A 20908-nucleotide genomic window follows, 5' to 3' on the forward strand; every position below is an offset into this window, starting at 1 on the left:
TACGGAGTTGCAAACAACACTGAGTTAGGAGACATTGTAAGTTGTGTAGGTGGGACCAGGGAAGGTACAAAGGGATGTCGATAGACAAAGTGAGTGAGCAAATGGAGGGAAGTGCGAGGTCTCAGAGAAATCAGAATATTTGCTTAATGGTGAAAGCTGAGGTGGTGTGGCGGAGCAAAGGGATTTAGGTGTCCATGCGCGTAGATCACTAGAAGCTAGCGCACAGACACAAGGAGTTGTCAAAAAGATAAATGGAATGTTGTCTTTTATCTGAAAAGGATCGTAATACAATAGGTGAGGAGGTTATGTTTCAGTTGTACAGAGCCTCAGTCAGACCCCACCTGGAGTGCTCAGTTTGGGGCACCAAACCTCAGGAAAAGCATATTGGCCTTGGAGAAAGTACAACACAGATTCACCAGAATATCAGGGATTCAAAGGTAAAATCTTGAAGTGAGATTGCTTAAACCTGGTTTATATTCTCTCGAATTTAGAAGACTGAGGGATGATCTAATCAAAGTTTTTAAAGTGACAAATGGATTCAGGAGGGTTGATGAAGAAAAACCGGTGGGGGAAATTCAGAAATCCAGAACGAGGAGGCGTCACGTTAAACTCAGAGCTGGAAGTGAAATTAGAAGGTGTTTTTCACATAAAGGGTAGTGAGAAACCTGGAACTCTCATTTTCAAAAGGTTGGGGGTGAACTGAAATTTTAAGACTTAGCTCGACAGGTTTCTGTTAATAAGGGCATCAAGCGATTTTGGAGCAATGGGGGGGAAATGGAGTTGGAGTACAAATCACCCATTTTCTAATAGAATGGTGGAACAGGCATGAGGGGCTGAATGGCCTATTCACATTCCTTCATTTGTTGAAGATTCTCAAGCTTTTTGGTCAGACTCGTCAGTATTTCAAGACCTGGATCTTCAAACACTCATATAAAGGGAATGCACTGCCCCCCCCCAATGCTACTAAGTAAACCAACCCATTCAATACAACTGGGTCAATACACACCTGACAGACATCTGAACGCACACCAGTCTTCCAGAAACCTTGACTGCTCAGTTCTACCGTTACCTCACGTCGCATGGTATTCTTCTGTCGGATCTTCTGCAAAGCTTCCTGAAATTAATGTAAACACAGGCTTCTTTGACTTGCAATAATGGGATGTACTGATGCCAACACTACTTGAAATAACATACCTTGAACTTTGCTTATGACCTTCACTCAACACGAACTCGCACCAAGTCCCTTTCACCCATCACCCCTATGCTCGCTGACCTACACTGACTCCCAGTACAACAAGGCCTCAACATTACCATCCTCATCCGTGTGTTCAAATCCCTCCATGGTCTCACCCCTCCCTATCTCTGTGACCTCCACCAGTCCTACAAGCCTTGGCGATATCTCCACTCCTCCAATTCTGGCCTCTTGAGTATCCCCGATTTTAATAGCTTCACCATTGCTGGCTGTGCCTTCAGTTGCCTAGCCCTAAGCTCTGGAATTCCCTCCCTAAACCTCTCCGCCTTGTTACCTCACACTCCTCCTTTTAAAATGCTCCTTAAAACCTATCTCTTTGACCAAGCCTTTGGTCACCTGCCCTAATATCTCCTTATGTGGCTTGGTGTCAAATTTTGTTTGATAAGGTTTCAGTGAAGAACATGGTGACGCTTTACTATGTTAAAGGCACTACATAAATGCACGTTGTTGCTGTTGCAAGAGGATGGTGGATACAAAAGGAGGGTACACTTTGTAAGTGTCAATGGTAGTTAGCAGTCCAAGAGCACTTTTTAATCACTGCCCTCCCCAGGTGGTTTACAGCTTAGATGGTAAAACCGAATGCAGAGCTTGGAATCTTCAACAACACTCAAATGTTAGAAGTTGAAAGAAATCTCTTTTTGCATTGCTTTCCACTCTCCTCAGTTCAAAATGACCTAATCTCGCTCCCCACAAATAGCTGAAGCAGTAAACTGTAGGGAACTTCAAAGCACCGGTGTAGAAATTCACTCAAGTGCTGAAGTGGCCACTGCACTAAACTAATGACAGATGGAAAATGTCAGACAAAGCATAAAGCATAGACTCCTAAACAAGTTTCTTTTCTGGAAGGTTAATGATTCTCTTTATAAAAAAGCCACACGGTAGCTGCAGCTCTCTCAGTATGGATGAAGACTACAGGAAGTACAAGACTAATAGATCTAAAATTACATGTCTCTGAAATAAACTTGTATGAAAAATCATTTGATTCATACTTTGTGAAGTCCGCAGTGTCCAGCAGTGATGTTTAGGCTGGGCACATATTTTGTGGGTGCAATTAGAAGCAATTACTTTGCTGTCATCTTCAACAGCTCAATTTTAGTCCAAACACAAAAAGCAGAAGAATCCCTTTTACTCTCATGAACAGCCTGCTTATCATTTCCTATCTAATGAGGTTTATCATTTCCATGACAGACAACAGATTTCCCATTGCTTTCCATGGATGAATATGATAAAGCAGAATGAAATAAACACAGAGCCATTGATTATGGCAACAGAATTCCACAATTCAAAAAGGGTTAACACATTTAAATGGTTAAGATGGTCTCAATCATTGACAAGGTCAAGTCTGAGCAATTCCTCACTCATATCCTCCTCCCTCACAATTCCACTTCCTTCTGAGTCTATTGCTGCAAAATACTCTCTTCATCGCCAGTTATAACTGAACTTTCAAACTCCCAACTGCCTGACCTTTCATCTTCCATTCATTGTGATATTTCTGCAGCTTTCAATCTGCCCAACCACTCCATCGCCTCTACCTTTGCTGCCCTTAACTCAGAAAAAGAACTTTTCATTCTGGTCATTCCCCTATGACCCCCTATCTGCACTTCAAGTCCACGGGACACAAGTTGAATATATCTGGTGCACAGCTAGTTTAGCCATTTACCTCTGGCTAGACCATATCAGGTGCTATTGTGCCTCTGTCAAAATCACTCATTATTTCAGGGCCACCCAATAAAGATAACCCTGTGTTCTTTTCTTCACGACCATCTCTTTAACCACCTCCCCCCCCTTCCCTCCCCCCCACTCTCTCATCAACAACGCCTGTGAGAAGCTTATGGACTTATTTGTCATTTAAGATCAAGATCACCCATTCAGCTGCCTGTTGCTTCTCCGCTTGCCCATCGGGCCAAACCATATATCCAACAGATTCCCTCTGCCATAGCCCTGAACCTCTCTCTAGTTTATCTCCCACCTCCTGCTCCCTTGACACCATTTTCACTAAACATCTGAATATCCAATGCCCCCTCCCTGTCCCCATGCTAGCTGACACTGGAAATGATTCCCTCTCTGTAGGTGCCATTTCCCTCCCTTTCAAAACTGCCATCATCCCACCTGCCCACCAAAAAAGAACTTCGACCCCTGTCTCCGTGAACATGTTGTTGCCTCCCAAATCTTTTCCCATCTTTGCTGCGAAGCCCAATCTCTCCAATCAAGTTTCCATCCCTGCTACAACATGGAATTACCCCAACCAAACTCATAAATGACATTCTCTATGACTGTGACACATCATCTTTGATTTCCATTATTTCACGACAAATTGCTTCATTTGAGATTCTTTACACTGTGGAATATCTATCTGTTCAAAAGCTGATGAGAGATGCTAATCCTACACTGCATTTTCCCCTTACTCAATCTGAACAACACATGGACATCTTCAGCTGGTTAAGAATATCTCTCTGCATCTCACATGGTGTGCATGCGCACACACACACGCGAACACACAAACACGCACACACGTATTAGACAAGCTCTGCCTCGTTGCCCATGTGCCAGGACACACTTGAGGTTACACTGATAGATTTTCAGAGGAAATGACGCTCACAGACAATAAGGATGATGATGTGAAAGGTGCAGGAGACCTCCCGTTATCATTCCTGATCTCTCAAGCCCCGGTTTTCCAAACTTTGTGTTACAATGGTGGGTTATTATACCCTCAGCCAAAGGCTTCCATGACCTTTACTCTTAGTTTGCACGAACACATTAGCTCTGCATTCCAAAGACACTCTATCGAGATGGTGTCAATGGGTGGAAGCATCATAGACATCACTAATTTACACTTTAGACAGTAATACAGATAAGCCAATCTATAAGGATGTAGAAGCTACACAAAGAATAGGCAACTAACTTAATAACCCCAGTGGTACCAGCCACAGGATCTGGGCCAGAACCTGCAACCTGCACATCTTTCATCAGATTTCTGCAGACTCTGTCCAATGGCTACAAAATGGGATCTTCATCACAAAATGAATTCTTTAAAACATCCTTTCCGAACACCCATCATTTGTCCTCTACATTATTCCAAATGCTTTTCAACCAGCACTGCGTTAAGTGAAAAGACAAGCCTGCATCAGAAGAATCAGAGTGTTTACACAGCTTACCTCCCGCTGAGCCAGTTTCTGCTTGTCCGCTTGTTTGACTTTTGGACTGTTTGCCAGCAGATGACGCAGTTTGACATAACTTTTCCACAGTTTCTGATACCTTAAAAGATAAGTTTCAGATGACTTTCAATGATACAAATCATCTCCCCTCTGCCGACACGACCAACTTCAATTTGAGTCACTAGAACAATGGCTTGCATCTAAACTTCAACATTCTGGTTTGCATCAGACACATCAGCCTAGAAATCCAATGGCACTGCACACATTTTAAAGGAACAAAATGGGGGCCTGAGCACCCAATATGGTAGGTGGGGCATGCAAGCACACGATGCACTGGAAGTGTATTGTACATCATATTGGTGACGTATGAGAAAGGGGCATCCAGGGCCTAGAAAACTGGACTGCCCAGAACACTACCAGTGGCTAAATTAGCAGCAGTCAGGAAAACGTGGTCTACATGTACAAAAGCAAAATACTGTGGATGCTGGAAAGCAAACAAAAACAGAAAATGCTGGAAATACTCAGCATCTGTGAAGAGAAAAATAGAGTTGATGTTTTAGGTCTGTGTGGGAGGGTGGGTGTTGAGGGCAGGGATGTGGGGGTTGTTTGCGAAAGGGTGGCCTTTGCCGCTGGGGGCCTTCTCTGGGCCACAGATTGCCCATAGAGGAGGCCCACAGCCCACAGGGAGACCACCTTGTTTCACTGGGCGACCTCCCCATGTGGCGGAGGACCCTCCGCCGTTGGTTTAACTCCAGCAGAGACGGAACAGCCACTGATTTGCCACTTAAGGGCCTTAATTAGCCTCTGAGAAGCAAGGGCATCATCGGTCTTTTCCACCCTGACTTAATTGTGGTGTGATGGGAAGACGATGGGCCCACTGCCTCCTCGCCCTTGTCCGGAGTGGGAGTGTTTCCACTTGTGGGGAAGAGCAAAGCTAAAGGTCATCAATATAGGATAGTCATCAAGAAATCAAACAGGGAATTCAGAAGAGACATCTTTTCCCAGGGAGCGGTGAGAATGTGGAACTCGCTACCAAAGGAAGTGATTGAGGTGAATAGTGTAGATACATTTCAAGGGAAGCTAGGCAAACACAAGCGAGAAAGGGATATTGTCTGCCTCTGTCCCTGCCTCAGCTCATCTGTTGCTGAAACCCTCAGCCATCTCTTTGTTACAACTACACTTGACTATTCCAAAGCCCTCCTGGACAGCTTCTCATCTTCCACCCTCCATAAACTTAAGGTATTAGAAAATGTCCATCAAGATGTTGGTGTGGATATACACAGTGCATTGTCTGGAAACATACCCTGAATGATCACAGGATCAACATAGGAGTAACACATACTTAGCTCTCAACAATTGCGCAGTCGACTTTCACTTTCAGAATTGAATTTTCAAACACAAAGAATATTCCCTTAATATTACAGAATTCAATCTTCAATATTTACACAGTAAGGATTTACCAGTTATTAAATACCTTGCAAAGTGTGGAGCTGTTCTAAAATGAGCAACTTACACTTTATTACATAAAACAGAATAATGGCATTGCTGTTGAAGGTTTGAAAATCTGTTTGTTTATATCCATCTCCAATAGAATGTACTTAAACTATTAAAGACATAAAAAAATTAAAGATGTGCAAACTCTGCTGGGAATACGCTGGGGGAGGGTGGCGATGGAGGGAAACAATTTGCAGCGACCCAGCGATATTTTCATTGGAAGCATTTGGCAGAAGGAATGGATATTGGGAGTGTACTTTCTAAAATTACTTATGGAATGACTTGTACAAAATACTCAGCAGAAAGGTTCCATTGACATAAATCAAAGGCACCGTAGGAGATCTCCTTCTGCTGTTAGTGAACAGGAATGCAGAGATTTCTCTGTTTTCCATTCTCAGTACACCTGCCCTGCAAACTGCCTGATGGAAACACTTAAGAGTATTCGACATGGACACCCAGCTATAAAATCGTTCACCTTCACAAAGGGAAATAAACTCAGAGAAATGTTTAGGGAAATTTAACAAAGAATTGAAACATAAAATCACACTTACACACTTCATACATCCAAGCTTTTGTTCAAGCAAAGTGGCCAGAGTGTTGTGTTTTGAGTAAGGTTAAAAATTAATAACCATAAAATAAAAGGTAGGCATCAAACTTAGTTGGCAGCTGAGCAATTTTATTTAGAATCTGTCAGTAGCTGTTATACGAACAAGGAATGATTTTTCAGAATTTATATGTTATGCCTTTCACAGCAAAGTTTCTTGTCATGTCTAAAACTTCAACTTAATTGCTCCAACGCCAAGTTAGCCTTTACACTTACAACTGTCCTCTCAATCTGCTGGCAAGTTCCACAGAAATATTCCCAAGGGACATTTAGCTGTTTCCATAACAGCAGGCTGCACCAGGATTGCATTCTCAGTCACAGATGCCACTAATGACCAACAAATTCTGTTTCTCCTCCAGATCTGGTTCAACTCGGAAAGCAAACAATGAAAAAAAAATCCTCCTGGGAATTTAATGCAAGATATTTTTGTCGGATACATCCAGCAGTCGCCAGAGAGCACTCTGTGGATACATTACTTTGCTCTTATTCCAGTGCTCAGGCCTGCGTATATATTACACAAGTGGCAACACGAGAGAGCAAGTCAGCAGCTAAATCCACTAGTATTTCATTGTATTAACCAATGTCGGGTCCAAAGCCACCAAAGCTAAAGAATTAGTGCACTTCACTGCACTTAGAGTGAACATGGTTTGCCTTTATTGCAAGGGGGTGGTACAGTGGGGGAGGAGGGGTTCAGGATAAGATTAAGTAATTTACCGATTAGGCACACTACAGCCTACCAGACTGAACATTGAGTTCAATAATTTCAGAGCATGACGGGCCCTCCATTTTACTTTTATTTTTAGTTTAATTTTTCTTTATTTATTATTTTTGTGCTTATTTTATTTTATTTCATCTTATGTCTTCAGTTTGCTTACCCACTGTTTATTTTCATGTTTGTACTTGCAACTGTTCAATTTTCAGTCCATTAACACCCTATCTGTACTAATGCTTTGTCTTTCCACACACCATTAACATATTGTTTGCCTTTGCTCCATGACCTTCTGGTCAGCTATTCTGTGACCTTGTCCTATCTACACCTTCTCCTTTGTTATCTCTTGCCCCACCCCCGCTTTACTTGCTTATAACCTTTTACATTTCTAATATTTGCCAGTTCTGAAGAAGGGTCACTGACCTGAAACGTTAACTCTGCTTCTCTCTCTACAAATGCTGCCAGACCTGCTGAATATTTCCAGCATTTCTTGTTTTTATTTAAGATTAAGAACAGCCAGGCGCTGCGCAAACGACTACTAGCAACACCTATGCAGTCATATTCAGCTGGCCTCAGACACCGGAAACATCAGAGGAATGTATGATGGCATGAAGAGAGCTCTTGGGCCAACCATCAAGAAGATCGCCCCCCCCTCAAATCTAAATCGGGGGACATAATCACTGACCAACGCAAACAGATGGACCGCTGGGTTGAGCACTACCTAGAACTGTACTCCAGGGAGAATGCTGTCACTGAGACTGCCCTCAATGCAGCCCAGCCTCTACCAGTCATGGATGAGCTGGACATACAGCCAACCAAATCGGAACTCAGTGATGCCATTGATTCCCTAGCCAGCGGAAAAGCCCCTGGGAAGGACAGCATTACCCCTGAAATAATCAAGAGTGCCAAGCCTGCTATACTCTCAGCACTACATGAACTGCTATGCCTGTGCTGGGACGAGGGAGCAGTACCCCAGGACATGCGCGATGCCAATATCATCACCCTCTATAAAAACAAAGGTGACCGCGGTGACTGCAACAACTACCGTGGAATCTCCCTGCTCAGCATAGTGGGGAAAGTCTTTGCTCGAGTCGCTCTGAACAGGCTCCAGAAGCTGGCCGAGCGCGTCTACCCTGAGGCACAGTGTGGCTTTCGTGCAGAGAGATCGACCGTTGACATGCTGTTCTTCCTTCGTCAGATACAGGAGAAATGCCGTGAACAACAGATGCCCCTCTACATTGCTTTCATTGATCTCACCAAAGCCTTTGACCTCGTCAGCAGACGTGGTCTCTTCAGACTACTAGAAAAGATCGGATGTCCACCAAAGCTACTAAGTATCATCACCTCATTCCATGACAATATGAAAGGCACAATTCAACATGGTGGCTCCTCATCAGACCCCTTTCCTATCCTGAGTGGTGTGAAACAGGGCTGTGTTCTCGCACCCACACTTTTTGGGATTTTCTTCTCCCTGCTGCTTTCACATGCGTTCAAATCCTCTGAAGAAGGAATTTTCCTCCACACAAGATCAGGGGGCAGGTTGTTCAACCTTGCCCGTCTAAGAGCGAAGTCCAAAGTACGGAAAGTCCTCATCAGAGAACTCCTCTTTGCTGACGATGCTGCTTTAACATCTCACACTGAAGATTGCCTGCAGAGTCTCATCGACAGGTTTGCGGCTGCCTGCAATGAATTTGGCCTAACCATCAGCCTCAAGAAAACGAACATCATGGGGCAGGACGTCAGAAATGCTCCATCCATCAATATTGGCGACCACGCTCTGGAAGTGGTTCAAGAGTTCACCTACCTAGGCTCAACTATCACCAGTAACCTGTCTCTAGATGCAGAAATCAACAAGCGTATGGGTAAGGCTTCCACTGCTATGTCCAGACTGGCCAAGAGAGTGTGGGAAAATGGCGCACTGACACGGAACACAAAAGTCCGAGTGTATCAGACCTGTGTCCTCAGTACCTTGCTCTATGGCAGCGAGGCCTGGACAACGTATGCCAGCCAAGAGCGACGTCTCAATTCATTCCATCTTCGCTGCCTTCGGAGAATACTTGGCATCAGGTGGCAGGACTATATCTCCAACACAGAAGTCCTTGAGGTGGCCAACACCCCCAGCTTGTACACACTACTGAGTCAGCGGCGCTTGAGATGGCTTGGCCATGTGAGCCGCATGGAAGATGGCAGGATCCCCAAAGACACATTGTACAGCGAGCTCGCCACTGGTATCAGACCCACCGGCCGTCCATGTCTCCGCTATAAAGACGTCTGCAAACGCGACATGAAATCGTGTGACATTGATCACAAGTCGTGGGAGTCAGTTGCCAGCATTCGCCAGAGCTGGCGGGCAGCCATAAAGACAGGGCTAAATTGTGGCGAGTCGAAGAGACTTAGTAGTTGGCAGGAAAAAAAGACAGAGGCGCAAGGGGAGAGCCAACTGTGCAACAGCCCCGACAAACAAATTTCGCTGCAGCACCTGTGGAAGAGCCTGTCACTCCAGAATTGGCCTTTATAGCCACTCCAGGCGCTGCTTCACAAACCACTGACCACCCCCAGGCGCGTATCCATTGTCTCTCGAGATAAGGAGGCCCAAAAGAAGAAAAGAAAGAAGAAAGAAGTAAGTCTTGCTGCTATTATATAGGGCCTTGGTGTCTCCACATCTGGAGCATTGTGTAAATTTTGGTCTCTGTACCTGTGGTCTCAACCTCTGTCTCCTCCTTTAAGATGCTTCTTAAAATACCCCTTCGACCAAGCTTTTGATCATCTGCCCCAATAGCATCTTTTTAGAATTAGAACATTACAGCGCAGTACAGGCCCTTCGGCCCTCGATGTTGCGCCGACCTGTGAAACCATCTGACCTACACTATTCCATTTTCATCCATATGTCTATCCAATGGCCACTTAAATGCCCTTAAAGTTGGCGAGTCTACTACTGCTGCAGGCAGGGCGTTCCACGCCCCTACTACTCTCTGAGTAAAGAAACTACCTCTTACATCTGTCCTATATCTATCACCCCTCAACTTAAAGCTATGTCCCCTCGTTTTTGCCATCACCATCCGAGGAAAAAGACTCTCACTATCCACCCTATCTAACCCTCTGATTATCTTATATGTCTCTATTAAGTCACCTCTCCTCCTCCTTCTCTCCAACGAAAACAACCTCAAGTCCCTCAGCCTTTCCTCGTAAGACCTTCCCTCCATACCAGGCAACATCCTAGTAAATCTCCTCTGCACCCTTTCCAAAGCTTCCACATCCTTCCTATATTGCGGTGACCAGAACTGCACGCAATACTCCAGGTGCGGTCTCACCAGAGTTTTGTACAGCTGCAGCATGACCTCGTGGCTCTGAAACTCGATCCCCCTACTAATAAAAGCTAACACACCATATGCCTTCTTAACAGCCCTATTAACCTGGGTAGCAACCTTCAGGGATTTATGCACCTGGACACCAAGATCTCTCTGCTCATCGACACTACCAAGAATCTTCCCATTAGCCCAGTACTCTGCATTCCTGTTACTCCTTCCAAAGTGAATCACCTCGCACTTTTCCGCATTAAACTCCATTTGCCATCTCTCAGCCCAGCTCTGCAGCCTATCTATGTCCCTCTGTACCCTACAACATCCTTCGGCACTATCCACAACTCCACCGACCTTAGTGTCATCCGCAAATTTACTAACCCACCCTTCTACACCCTCTTCCAGGTCATTTATAAAAATGACAAACATCAGTGGCCCCAAAACAGATCCTTGCGGTACACCACTAGTAACTAAACTCCAGGATGAACATTTGCCATCAACCACCACCCTCTGTCTTCTTTCAGCTAGCCAATTTCTGATCCAAAGCTCTCAATCACCTTCAACCCCATACTTCCGTATTTTCTGCAATAGCCTACCATGGGGAACCTTATCAAACGCCTTACTGAAATCCATATACACCACATCCACTGCTTTACCCTCATCCACCTGTTTGGTCACCTTCTTGAAAAACTCAATAAGGTTTGTGAGGCACGACCTACCCGTCACAAAACCGTGCTGACTATCGCTAATGAACTTATTCTTTTCAAGATGATTATAAATCCTGTCTCTTATAATCTTTTCCAACATTTTACCCACAACCGAAGTAAGGCTCACAGGGTCTATAATTACCAGGGCTGTCTCTACTCCCCTTCTTGAACAAGGGTACAACATTTGCTATCCTCCAGTCTTCCGGCACTATTCCTGTCGACAATGACGACATAAAGATCAAGGACAAAGGCTCTGCAACCTCCTCCCTGGCTTCCCAGAGAATCCTAGGATAAATCCCATCTGGCCCAGGGGACTTATCTATTTTCACACTTTCCAAAATTGATAACACCTCCTCCTTGTGAACCTCAATCCCATCTAGCCTAGTAGCCTGAATCTTATGTGACATCGTGTCTAATATTGATTTTTAATGTTCCTGTGAAGTGCTTGGGACGATTTATTATGTTAAATTCGTTATATAAACACAAGTTGCAATAAGGTTGGCCATGCAAAGTTCAAGGTAAATGGAATACAGGTTCCAACAAAGTAAATTGCTGCTTGCAAAACATCTGACTTTCAATAAAGGCGATAAAACATCTCAACATATGCTATATACTGGTGGAGCATTTTTTTAAAAACTCAGATGGAAGTAGAACTGATTCATTCGACACTGAGGACTTCTAAACGGAGCAAAAAAAAAACTGAAATTAAGCTCAGAAAACACGTTTTGGATTGGAAAGTACTGCTTGTTCGTAATAGGAATTATGTGAACAACACTATGCACAGTGGATACTGATGAATGAATGTAGAATGCAAGGCAGTAATACAACAGGGCAGGGGGAGTTTGGAGGAGGAAGTTCAAATGGCATCGTAAATTCCTCTGATGAAGCCCAAGAAATGTTTAGTCAAATAACTTTACTGTTGAATTGGGTGAGTGGAATTCATGGCCACTCACCCAATATTATAACATCTCTGAGCTTCCTGTGACGCTACTGCCACCTCTGGGTGATGTTGTAAACTGATGCGAGTCTGCATTGAATACAGGTTGTTTTGAAAGTGCATTACAAAGAGTATGTCACTCTCCATACATTAATATATGTCGCATACCTTTAACTTACTCAAATTTGTGTTTTTTTCTATCTATAAACTCATTTTCCATTTGTTATTAAGGCAACAGCAGAAATTTAGCAATCATGAATCATGATTTAGAGATTTGTAATTCTCTTCCTCCAGCTGATATGGTTAACAGGAATTAAATTTTTTATATATATTATATATATATATCCCATTCACTCCCTCCACCACCGTCGCACAGTGGCAGCAGTGTGTACCATATACATGATGCACTGCAGCAACTCACCAAGGCTCCTTCAACAGCACCTTCCTAACCTGTGACCTCTACCACCGAGAAGTTCAAGGGCAGCAGATGCATGGGAACACTACTACCTGCAAGTTCCCCTCCAAGCCACACACCATCCTGCTTTGGAACTATATTGCCGTTCCTTCACGGTCACTGGGTCAAAATCCTGGAACCTCCTTCCTAAGAGCACTGTGGGTGTACTTACACCCCAAGGACTGCAGCAGATCCAGAAGATGGCTCACTACCACCTTCTCAAAGGCAATTAGGGATGGGTAATAAATGCTGGCCTTGCCAACAATGCCCACATCTCATGAACGAATAGAAAAAACTAAGATTCCTTCAAAATCCAATAAGAAATTAAAAATCAAAAACAAATTGTGCAGGTGTTTGATTTATTAGACTCTTTTTATTAGCTTTTTTTATATAATGAAAACTATTTGTTGCTCCATTTTCTAGAGACAGTAAAGCAATACCTGATATGTTAGCACACAGTGCAGATGGCACTGCGGAGCAAACATCTGATTGAGGAACAGCTACTGTGTGCATGTGGTCTGCACGGGATGCTTCACTGTTCAGTACAGAGACATGCGAAGAGTCTAACTAGGGAACCAGGCCAAATGAAGCTAAACACTCAAGATAAATTAGTCTTGGGAATCTTTCTTGACCGAAGATCATAATAGGTAAGGCAGAAAATTTTATTTTTTTTGTCAGCAAACTAATCAGCTCTTTGTGTGTGTGTGTGTGTGTGTGTGTGTATATATAATATATATATATATATATATTTTGTTAGTTTTCACACAAAATATTTTGTATCAAAGCAAGGTGACAGCAGCATAGAAATCATTTTTAAAAATGAAACCAATTGCAAATTGGGATAAAATAGCATATTCTGTCCAATTCTGGGCCCCACACTTTAGGAAGGATGTAAAGGCTTTAGAGAGGGTGCAGCAAAGATTTACGAGACTGGTTCCAGGGATGAAGGGCTTCAGTTGCACTGATAGATTGGAGAAGCAGGGACTGTTCTCCTTAGGGAATAGAAGGTCAAGAGGAGATTTGATAGAAGTGTTAAAAATCGTGAAGGGATGGACAGAGTAGATAGGGAGAAACTGTTCCCATTGGCAGAAGGGTCAAGAACCAGAGGACACCGACGCAAGGCGATTGGCAAAAGAAGCAATGGTGACATGAGGACATTTTTTTTTCCACACAGCAAGTGGTTAGGATCTGGATTGCACTGCCCGAGAGTGTGGTGGAGGCAGATTCAATGATGACTTTCAAAAGCATAAGCACCTGAAGAGAAATAATTTGCAAGGCTACAAGGGGAAAAGGCAGTGGAGTGAGACTAGCTGGACTGCTCTTGCAGAAAGCCAGCACAGACACGATGGGCAGAATGGCCTCCTTCTGTGCTGTAACCATTCTATGATTCTAGAGTATTTTCATATCATTGCAGAAATTTGGATAAAAGAAACCCAAATTAAAGGTAAATAAATGCAAAATGCATCATTTCCATCATAAAACGTAACTATAAGGATGTAACGATATGGAAAAACAGGAATATTGTACCAAAAGGAAGGTATATCTACACAAGATTTCTTCCAGTTTCCCACAACAACTTGCATTTATAAAGCGCCTGTAACGTGAGCAAAACACCCCAAGCTGCTTCACAGGTGCGTAATCATACAAAATTTGACTGAGCCACACAGGGCAATATTAGGACAGAAGTAGTAGGTTTAAGGTATCTTTGGCTGCTTTTTTTCCCTTGATTTCTGTGCATCTTCCACTGATGTTACAGTTTACAATCAGGAGAACGCCCACAGGACTCCACGCAGTGTATTAATTTTCTGCTACTTTGTTGGTGTGTACCCCTTTAAGGCTGCATAGCTCTTTTCGATCCTCAATGTTGGCATAAGTGTGACTGAAAATTGTGACTGCCCAAAGGGAAGTTTGTGAATAGGGGTGCATATTTTTAATGTAACACATTTATGGATAAGTAGCAAAAGCATAGAGCTAAATGGATAGCTCTTTCAGAGAGTTCAAATGATACTGCAGGCTGTATGGTCTTCACCTGTGCTGGAAAATTCTATGGTTCACTATCATTTCCATTGGGAAACGGAATGTACAAGATAATTAAGCAGAAGGACGGTTATCCATCCCATCTTAATTTATCCATCGTCAAACAAACTAGTGTCCTCGTCTTTTGATACCCAATTGTTTCAGAAACCAAAGGATTTCAGGCGTTTTACCGACAGTGCTCTTCCTGAAAGGTTTGCTCCATAGAATCATCGAAACTTACAGCACAGAAGGAGGCCATTCAGTCCGTCGTGTCGGTGCTGGCTCTTTGAAAGAGCAGTTGTGCTTAGTCCCGCACCTCTGCTTTTTGGCTCAAGTACCTGTCCAACTCCCTTTTAAAATTATTTATAGAATCAGTTTCCACCTCCTTTTCAGGTTGAGCATTCTACACCCCGACAGCTCTACGAAAGGAAACATTTCTTCTCATCTCCTCTCTAGATCTTTTGCCAATTATTTTAAATCTCTGACCTCTGGTTATTGACCTACTCGCCAAAGGGAACAGTTTTTCTCTCTCTACTATATCAAACTCTCTCATCTTGAAAACCTCGATGAGGTCACCTCTTACTCTTCTTTGCCCAAGGAGAACACTCCTAACTTTTCCAACATACAAGCAAAATACTGCGATGCTGGAAATTCAAAATAAAAACAGAAAATGCTGGAAATACTCAGCAGGTCTGGCAGCATCTGTGGAGAGAGAAACAGAGTTAACATTTCAGGTCAGTGATCCTGAAACATTAACTTTGCTTCTCTCTCCACAGATGCCACCTGACCTGCTGAGTATTTCCCACACTTCCTGTAACTTTTCCAACCTCTCCTCATAATTAAAGTCCCTCATCCCTGGTAAACCTCCTCTATACCCTTTCTATGCCCTTTATACTTTTCAAAGAGTTGAATGTTCTTTATTTGAAGAAGCATTTTCTGAAGCCAGGCTAAAATGTAGCTTTCACCTGTTTGAATCTGTGTCTGTTCTGATTTGACAGCAGAATTTTAGAATTGCCTCTGCCACAGCTACCTCCTCATAATAATACTGGAAGCATTAATATAAAAATTAAGGACAATTGGCACGAAAGCTCATGAAAGCACGGTGCATTCCACATTCTAACCACTCGTTACCTAAAAAAGGTTTTTCCTCATGTCGTTTCTGGTTCTTTTGCTAATCACCTTAAATCTGCGCCCTCTGATTATCGACTGTTCAGCCATTAGAAATGGTTTCCCTTTATTTACACTTTCAAAATCTTTCATGATTTTAAACACCTCTATCAAATCTCCTCTTCACCTGCTCTGCTCTAAGGAGAACAACTCCAACTTCTCCAGAACATCCACGTAATTCTAATCTTTAATCCCTGGAACTATTCGAGGAAATCTCTTCTGCAACCCCTCGCAAGCCTTCACATCCTTCCTAAAGTGTGTTGCCCAGAATTGGACTCAATACTCCAGCTGGAGCTGAACTAATGTTTTATACAGAGTTAGCATAATCTCCTGGCTTTTGTGCTCTGTGGCTTGATTAGTACTAAGTTTCTGAGGAAGCAGCAGATGGTATGATTTCTAGTGCATGAAGTATTTGTGCGCTGAGGTAGTGCAAAGAAGTTAACTTACTGTGGGTCCCCAGCATAACTGAGTTGAGCAGGACGTATTCCGAAATGAACTATAATCGGAAAGGTAATGACCTCGGGATTAAACTGCTCCCGATCCAGCTGGTCAATACGAACAGAGCTGGGCTTCTATAAAGAAATCAGAAGTTTTGAGGTTAAACAGCCATTGGATAAATAACAACATATTTATGTAAACATCTGGAACTGTTCAAGTTGAGTGACTTTACTGCTGAGACTCTGGACTAAGTGAATAGGCTTTCCTATAAAAAGATTTACCTCAGAAATTAATAACTTTATTTATATAGCATCTTTAATGTAATAAAACATCCCAAGTCACTTCACAGGAATGGTACAAAGCAAAATTTGACACTGAGCTACATAAGGAGATATGAGGTCAGATGACCAAAAGCTTGGTCAGAGAGACAGGTTTGAATAAAAGCAAAATACTGCGGATGCTGGAAATCTGAAATAAAAACAAGAAATGCTGGAACCACTCAGCAGGTCTGGCAGCATCTGTGGAAAGAGAAGCAGAGTTAACGTTTCGGGTCAGTGACCCTTCATCGGAACTGACAAATATTAGAAAAGTCACAGGTTATAAGCAAGTGAGGTGGGGGTGGGGCAAGAGATAACAAAGGAGGTGTAGATTGGACCAGGCCACATAGCTGACCAAAAGGTCACGGAGCAAAGGAAAACAATATGTTAATGGTGTGTTGAAAGACAAAGCATTAGTACAGATTAGGTATAAATACACTGAATATTGAACAGCAGCAAGTGCAAACCTGAAAAAAAACAGTGGGTAAGCAAACTGAACAAAGATGAAATGAAATAAATGCAAAAAAAAATTGTAAAAAATGTAAAAAAGAATGTTAAAAAAAAGGAAGAAAAAATAACTAAAAATGAAAGTAAAATGGGGGGCTGTCATGCTCTGAAATTATTGAACTCAATGTTCAGTCCGGCAGGCTGTAGTGTGCCTAATCGGTAAATGAGATAGGTTTGAAGGTGTGTCTAAAAGGAGGAAAGCGAGGTAGAGAGAGAGAGAGACGTGTAGGAGGGAATTCCAGCACTTGGGGCCTAGGCAGCTGAAAGCATCACCATCAACATACAGCAGTTTCTAACTGTGAACTCATTAATCTATATACTAGGCAGAAAAAAGGGAGAAATTTTCAAGTTCTGCTTTCTTTGTAAAGTTTGCAGTCTGTCCTTTAGCAAGTATAATAGTCAGTCTATGGTTACCTCTGTATTAATGTAATTTAAATTGGATTACAGCATCCAGAGAACTGAAAGGTAAAGCAATGGCACTGTTGATTAAAATTTCATGTGAAACTGCAACAGTGAGGAGGCCATTCAGCCCCTCCTGTTAATTCCATGTTAATTTAGTGTTACTTGTATTCAGGTGCTGGGCCTTAACTGGGGATTCACTTGTGCCCCTGTATATAAGAGCAGACTGAAACTGTGGTCATTGCGTTTGGAGGTGCATGTTTGTAATGTGCATCTGGGCAAATAAATGCTGATCGGGTGTGTAAAGATTAAGTTCCAGTTCTATCCTCCACCACCTGGCTTTCAGGAGTCGAACACCTCAAACCTGTTCCACCATTCAAGCAGATCATGGCTGATCTGTAACTTAACCCCACCCACCTGCCTTGGCTCCTTGTCTTGCAAAATTCTATTGATCTCAGATTTAAAATTATTAACTAACCGAGCATCTATCGCTCGTTGTGGAGGAAAGTTTCACACTTTTACCAACCTTTGTGTGAAGAAGGGTTTCCTAACTTCTCTCCTGAATGACCTGGCTCTCATTTTGAGGCTATGTCCCATTGTCTTAGACTCCCCAACACATGGATAAAGTTTCTATCTATCCGATTAATTCCTTGCAAGATCCTAAAAAACATCAAATCAGATCACCCTTTAACCTATATTCCAACGAATAAAAACCTATTTTATGAAATCTCTCTCCATAATCTAAACCTTTGGAGCCTCTGGTGATTCTAGACAGCACTCCTTCCAAGGTCAGTAAATATGAACACAGAAACAGGAGTAGGCCATTCAGCCCCTCAAGCCTGTTCTACCATTCAATGAGATCATGGGTGATCTGCAACCTCACGCCACATACCCGCCTTTGCTCCATATCCTTTGATAGCACTGGATAACAAAAATCTATCAATCCCTTTGTGTGTAGAAGTGTTTCTTAACTTCATTCCTGAAAGGTCGGCTAAGATTTTTAGACTATGCCCCCAGTCCAAACTCCCCAACCTGTAGAAATTGTTTCTCTGTATCTAACCTATCAATTCCCCTTGAAAGCTTTGGTCAAATCATCTTTTAACCTTCTAAATTCTCAGGAATACAACCCTGGTTTGTGTAATCTCTCCTATAATTTAACCCTTGGAGTCCAGGTATCATTTTGCAATATATTCTTCCTAAGATGTGATGCCCAGAACTGCTCACAGTAACTCCAGGTGTGGTCTAACCAGGGCTTTGTATAGCTGAAGCATGACTTCTATTCCCTTTATAGTCTAGTCCTCTAGTTATAAAGGCCAACATGGCATTAGCCTTTTTGATTATTGAACAAACAGATATAAATGTTTGACAAACACATTGCTACCTTGTCCACACTCCTCTCAAAAGAAAACATACATGGAGGATATTTGGAACCAAAAAACAACATAAGCTTGATCAAGGCAATAGGTTAACCATTTTGAAAGACATAATTTAAGCTACTGATTCAAGGTTTTGCTATTCCATAAACACACGATGTGTACAGTCATATTTCAAAAAGAAATAAGTCACAAGAATACAAGAAATAGGAGGAGTCGGCCACATGGCCCAAGACTGCTCCACCATGCAATACACTCATGGCTGATCTTCGACTTCAATTCCACTTTCCCATCCGTTCCCTATAAACCTCGATTCCCTGAGAGAACAAAAATCTATCTATCCCAGCCTTAAATATATTCAATGGTGGAGCATCCACAACCCTCTGAGGTAGAGAATTCCAAAGATTCACAACCCTTTGAGTAAAGTAATTTCTCCTCATCTCAGTCCTAAATGATCAGCCCCTTATCCTGAGACTGTGCCCCCAGGTTTCAGATTCCTCGAACAGCGGAAACAGTTTCTCTGTGTCTACCCTATCCAGCCCCTTCAGAATCTTGTATGTTTCAACGAGATCACCTCTCATTCTTCTAAACGCCAGAGAAGATAGGCCCAATTTACTCAGCCTCTCAATCTTAGGACAATCCCCTCATCCCAGGGACCAAATTAGTGAACCTTCGCTGTACCACCTCCAATGCAAGTACATCCTTTCTTAAATGTGGAGACCATGGCTAAGCAAGGAAGTTAAGGATAACATAAAGACAAAAGACAAAAACTAAGGCATACCATATTGCAAAGGCCAGTGTCAGGCTGAAAGATTGGGAAACTTTTAAAGATCAACAAAGGGTTACTAAAAAGTAATAAAAAGAGCAAAGGTAAATTAGGAAAGAAAACTAGTGCAAAATATAAAAACGGATAGCAAAAGCTTCTATAAGTATATAAAAGGGAAGAGAGTAGCTAAAGTGAATGTTGGTCCTTTGGAGGATGAGACTGGGGAGTTAATAGAAGGGAACACAGAAATGGTGGAGACATTAAATCAGTATTTTGCTTCAGATTTTACGGTGGAGGACACTAGCACCATCCCAATAGTAACAGGTAATGCAGAGGTTATAGAAAGAGAGGAACTTAGAACAATCATCATCACTAGGGAAAAAGTACTGAGCAAACTATTGGGATTGAAGGCAGACAAATCCCCAGGGCCTGATGACCTACATCCTAGGGTCTTAAAGGAAGTGGCAGCAGAGATAGTGGATCCATTGGTTATAATATTCCAAAATTCCCTGGATGTGGGGAAGGTTCCAGTGGATTGGAAAAAAGCTAATGTAACGCCCTTATTCAAAAAAGGAGGGAGGCAGAAAGTAGGAAACTATAGACCAGTTAGTTTAACATCTGTTGTTGGAAAATTGTTAGAATCCATTATTAAGGAAGTAATAACAGGACATTTAGAAAGTCAAAACGCAATCCATCAGAGTCAGCATGGTTTTATGAAGGGTAAATCATGTTTGACTAATTTGCTAGAGTTCTTCGAAGCTGTAACAAGTAAAGTGGATAATGGGGATCCTGTAGATGTAGTTTATCTGGATTTCCAGAAGGCATTTGATAAGGTGCCGCACAAAAGGTTAATACACAAGGTAAGATCACATGGGGTTAGGGGCAATTTATTAGCTTGGATAGAGGATTGGCTAACCAACAGAAAACAGACAGTCGGGATAAATGGGTCTTTTTCTGGTGGCAAGATGTAACTAGTGGAGTGTCACAGGGTTCAGTCCTCGGGCCCCAACTATTTACAATCTATATAAATGACTTGGATGCAGGGATAGAAGGTACTATAGCCAAATTTGCAGATGACACTAAAATAGGTGGGATAGTAAGTTGCAATAATGAAATAAGAAATCTACAAATGGATATGGATAGATTAGATAAATGGGCCAAAATTTGGCAGATGGAGTTTAACGTGGGTAAGTGTGAGGCTATCCATTTTGGTCGGAAGAATAGAAAGGCAAATTATTATCGAAATGGAGAGAAACTTCAGAGTGCTTCGGTGCAGAGGGATCTGGGTGTCCTCGTGCATGAATCGCAGAAAAC

General features: G+C 42.5%; 1 protein-coding gene across 2 annotated transcripts in view; it reads right to left on the reverse strand.

Moving 5' to 3' along the window:
- drosha (drosha ribonuclease III) overlaps positions 1-20908 on the reverse strand; it is a 138588-nt gene that overhangs the window by 82239 nt on the left and 35441 nt on the right. For both annotated transcript variants that reach the window (XM_068053778.1, XM_068053768.1), the window contains exons 14-16: positions 16242-16366; positions 4408-4507; positions 1007-1114 (exon numbers count right to left, since the gene is read on the reverse strand). In XM_068053778.1, the coding sequence (XP_067909879.1) occupies positions 1007-1114; positions 4408-4507; positions 16242-16366 (333 nt within the window). The remainder of the gene's footprint in view (positions 1-1006; positions 1115-4407; positions 4508-16241; positions 16367-20908) is intronic.

The sequence above is a fragment of the Heterodontus francisci genome, chromosome 2 (genome assembly GCF_036365525.1).
Source record: "Heterodontus francisci isolate sHetFra1 chromosome 2, sHetFra1.hap1, whole genome shotgun sequence".
Taxonomy (NCBI): Eukaryota; Metazoa; Chordata; class Chondrichthyes; order Heterodontiformes; family Heterodontidae; genus Heterodontus; species Heterodontus francisci.